The 3,659-nt window shown below is 40.8% G+C and overlaps 1 protein-coding gene across 1 annotated transcript in view; it reads right to left on the reverse strand.

Annotated features, from left to right (window-relative positions):
- MINDY4 (MINDY lysine 48 deubiquitinase 4) overlaps positions 1-3,659 on the reverse strand; it is a 75,283-nt gene that overhangs the window by 70,708 nt on the left and 916 nt on the right. Inside the window, exons 2-3 of the mRNA XM_009644063.2 lie at positions 2,056-2,175; positions 671-879 (exon numbers count right to left, since the gene is read on the reverse strand). Coding sequence (XP_009642358.1) covers positions 671-879; positions 2,056-2,175 — 329 coding nt within the window. The remainder of the gene's footprint in view (positions 1-670; positions 880-2,055; positions 2,176-3,659) is intronic.

Below are 3,659 nucleotides of genomic sequence, written 5' to 3' on the forward strand. Positions count from 1 at the left end.
TATAAGGAAGAACTTGCTGGGGTTTTGCAGGCACTGAAGTTCAGACTGAGCTACTTTGAGCATGCTGTGTGTAGGATGAGGAATGAAATTAGATTTATTCTTGAGAGTCAAGGCTGGGAAGGTGAATTACTCTCTTGTGCCCATTTTTAAAGCTTTCTGTTGAAGCACAGTGAGGGCTGTTACTCCACCTTGAGGCACTACTAAGTGTAATTGGAAAACCTGGTTACATGCTGTTTTCAGGTATTTTGCAAGATGGAAATAACCTATGCTGTGTAACAATACTGAATTTAAGGTAGTAAGCCTTGCTTTTGACTATGTAAGACATGAATATACCTGTGGCTTGAGTGCACGTGGTTACTTTCTCATCAGAGTACGCTTCAATTTGAGTATTTCCAATTTACAAGGCATAAAATCTCAAATTTCTTCATGCTTCTGTGACTGTAAGATGCAACAATCAGTCTTCGTAATTGGTAGAAAACAAGCATTTTTGAAGGGTGGCTTGCATAGGAGATTTTAATAATGCAAAAATTTAAGCTTTGTGTTACTAGGATAACTAATGAATAGTGTAGCTGAAGGTATAAATGATAAAAGTTCTAACAGTATTTCCCTTATTTAATTAAAAAAAAAAATAGTGGCTAGACAGAGCAAAGAGAAAGAAGCAAGACTGTACCTGTAGGCTTGAGTTTTGCTTTCATCAAGCATAACAGCACTCCCACGCACATGATCCTCATCTGAGAAGTCGGATGGATGAGATACTGAGCTCTTACTATGAGGAGTTGACAGAGCAGAACTTGAACTGATGCTTCTGGAAGTCCCACGGTGCTCAAGGAAGTAGTTAGTAATAATTTCAAGAAGTGTTTTCAGTGGGTTCTCCTTTGCCTATCCAAAAAGAAAAATAAAGTTCTTGGTGACTGTTGAAACTCTTCTTAGTCTTGCTGCAGCCCAAGATAAGATATTCTCTTTATACTGTACAGTAGCTGAACATACTGACTACTTTCTGGAGCTGGCGTATCCCAGATGTGACTCCACAAGCAATCCAGGGAACTGAAGGATGTCAGCTAGGGAATGTCCAGAGCTGGAAGGTGTTGCTGTGTTAAATGAAGCAAGCATGATACGGAAGGAACAACGTCTTACGGTCATTCCTTATTCTCATTTTAGCTAAACATTGCAAAGTATGATAACTTGTGCTAGAATACACCTTACCTGGTCAGCTTCAGAAGAATGTAGAATGAGCTGCAAATGTTTTTAGTACCTGACTTGAGTATTTGTGGTTTATTTTATCAGAACCTGGTGAGAAGCGTGGATTCTAGAACTCTTCATGTGCTTAGGATAACTCTTTTAAGTACGGGGCAACACCACACCCTACTTGTTAAACTGTTTTTCAACAGTACCCTGGAACGTGTCCTGTGTATATGAGCATTTCTGTTAAAAAAACAAACAAAAAAACCCAAACCACCACAGAAGTTTAGGGCTTAAGTAAAAAATTATTCTATGTCTGCTACAGTGGTGCAACTATACTAGGGAGGTTTTTTTGAAGTGACTTACTACAAGATAGCCTCTTGCTGCTTACCAAAAGCATCATGGTGTCCTAAATCATGAGTGAGCTGGAAGTGGAAGTTATCCAGCGATGTCCCTGTCATCAAATATTGCTGTCTACGTTGCATTTCAAAGAATAATAAATGCTGGAAGCGTAATTTTATCTACCAGGTCTTATATAAAGTTGCAAATAGAAATGGGCATGTAAGGGTACTTCCAAAATTGAATAATCTGGCCATAATGATGGAAAAGGTGTTAAAGTGAGTGCTCCTGGTTTGTTGGAGGTTGCAGTTTGCAACAAGCGTTCACAAACTGCCAGGTTCTCAGCTTCATCCCATGAGCTGCAATCTCACCTAAACGTTAAGCTTTCCTTTCCTCAGAGAACTGTCAGGGCAAGGCAGTACCAGACGTCAGCTTGTGTTCTCTGCTGTTTGGACATACACTACAGTCTCAATCTGCTTGGCCTAGTTTCATGGCACCTGATACCATATTTTGGGGCGCACGATGCTGTTTCCCTACCTTGTTCTGTTTGTACAGGGAGTGCAGATGTAGGACATTTCGAAGTTCATTCCTGTTATTGATGCTTAGTGCAGAACGTGGAAGCTCTCGGTCCATGGTAGTGATGGTCTTCTTCAAACCCTGAGAAGGGAAAGCATCAGATTTCAGAGTATTTGGGGCAGTACAACTTAGCAAAGCTTTCATTCTTGATTTTGTGGATGTCATATGAGATTGATGGATACATTAAAATGGCAGTCATTAGTAACAAGCTAGCCCCTTGAAGCTGTACTTGAATGATACAATCTTGGATTATTACAGCCAGAGATGTGAAAATAATTAAGATGGCAATATTGCGTGTGAGGTGGAAATTATTGAACATGAAAAAAAAAAAAAAAAAGGCCTCCATGCAGGTGACTTCAGCTGCTAAACAGCCTCATAAGACTGACTGGTATGTATGAAGGCCCCTACCTGGGCTTCTGGTTCAAACAGTTCAAGAAACACTGAGTTTGCTTTTGCCATCAAGATGTAATACAGCTTTTAATAAATGTGATTCTGATTTGGGTAATTGCAAAGTCTGAACATCAGGTGTACGCTATCTCTTGGCAGGTTCAGGCAGGTTCAGAACAGGTTTCAGGACTCAGGGCATGACATGGAGTTATGCTGATCAGTCTTGGGTTGGAAGTTAGATCTCCATGGCATCAGCTGGTTTGGGGTCTTCAAACTTCCTCAACCACTTTGTATCTGTAGTCAGCAACATGGGCGTTTCAGAGGCAAAATGTTATGGGCACCTGACTTTCCGGAGGGAGGGACAGATGATGTGAACTGTCAAGAGTCAGATTCCAAACTAATTCTAAATGGTACAACAGCAGACCACCATTTTGAGAGAGAAAGTCCTGAATTCTTCTCTGAAGGGCTGCTGTTACAAGAAAGGATTTATTTTTCTGCAGGTGGATTGTCTGGCTCAGCTTTAGGGAACTGTGGACAAGATGTGGCAAATAAAGAATGGTTCTCATGGTTGGCTCTGATGTGTATTAAAGCTTTGGGGGAAGCAGGGGAACACTTGTGAAGCACAAAGGATTATCAGTGCCCCTTGGTTTTGACTCCAGAGTATGCCGTATGAAATGGATGTGGTAATTCAAGTACAGGTTACTACTGTAAGCTGTATGGTCTGTTCTACCAGCAGGGCATTCCCTTTCCTTTTATGCTCTTACTCAGTTTTCCATTTACGCTTTTCTAACTCAGAAACGTAAATGTCTTTCATTTGACAAATCTTCGCAATCGATTGAACAGGCAGACTTGAGCCTCTCGTACTTCTGGCAGTAAATGTCAAATAATGAATTCTGCATCTGAAATTCTGCTGGCAAATGTTTCAGCTTTGCTTACAAACATTGAAAATGTGCATTTAGAGACTGGATGCAAAACAGATTTTAGAAAATTGAGATTTGTGTAGCACTTAGTAAGACAGTGGCTGTTTAATTTCTGATGCAAACTAGCTCATTCCTGACATTGAGGGGCTGACTGGGCTGGCCATCAGCAATATTTCCTTGGGCTTGAACACAAAACCAAGGTGTTAGGTACTTTCACCTGGAAATGTGAAGGTGCCTTTTCTTCTGCACAATCCCCCC

Source organism: Egretta garzetta, unplaced genomic scaffold, assembly GCF_000687185.1.
Source record: "Egretta garzetta isolate BGI_Z169 unplaced genomic scaffold, ASM68718v1 scaffold117, whole genome shotgun sequence".
Taxonomy (NCBI): Eukaryota; Metazoa; Chordata; class Aves; order Pelecaniformes; family Ardeidae; genus Egretta; species Egretta garzetta.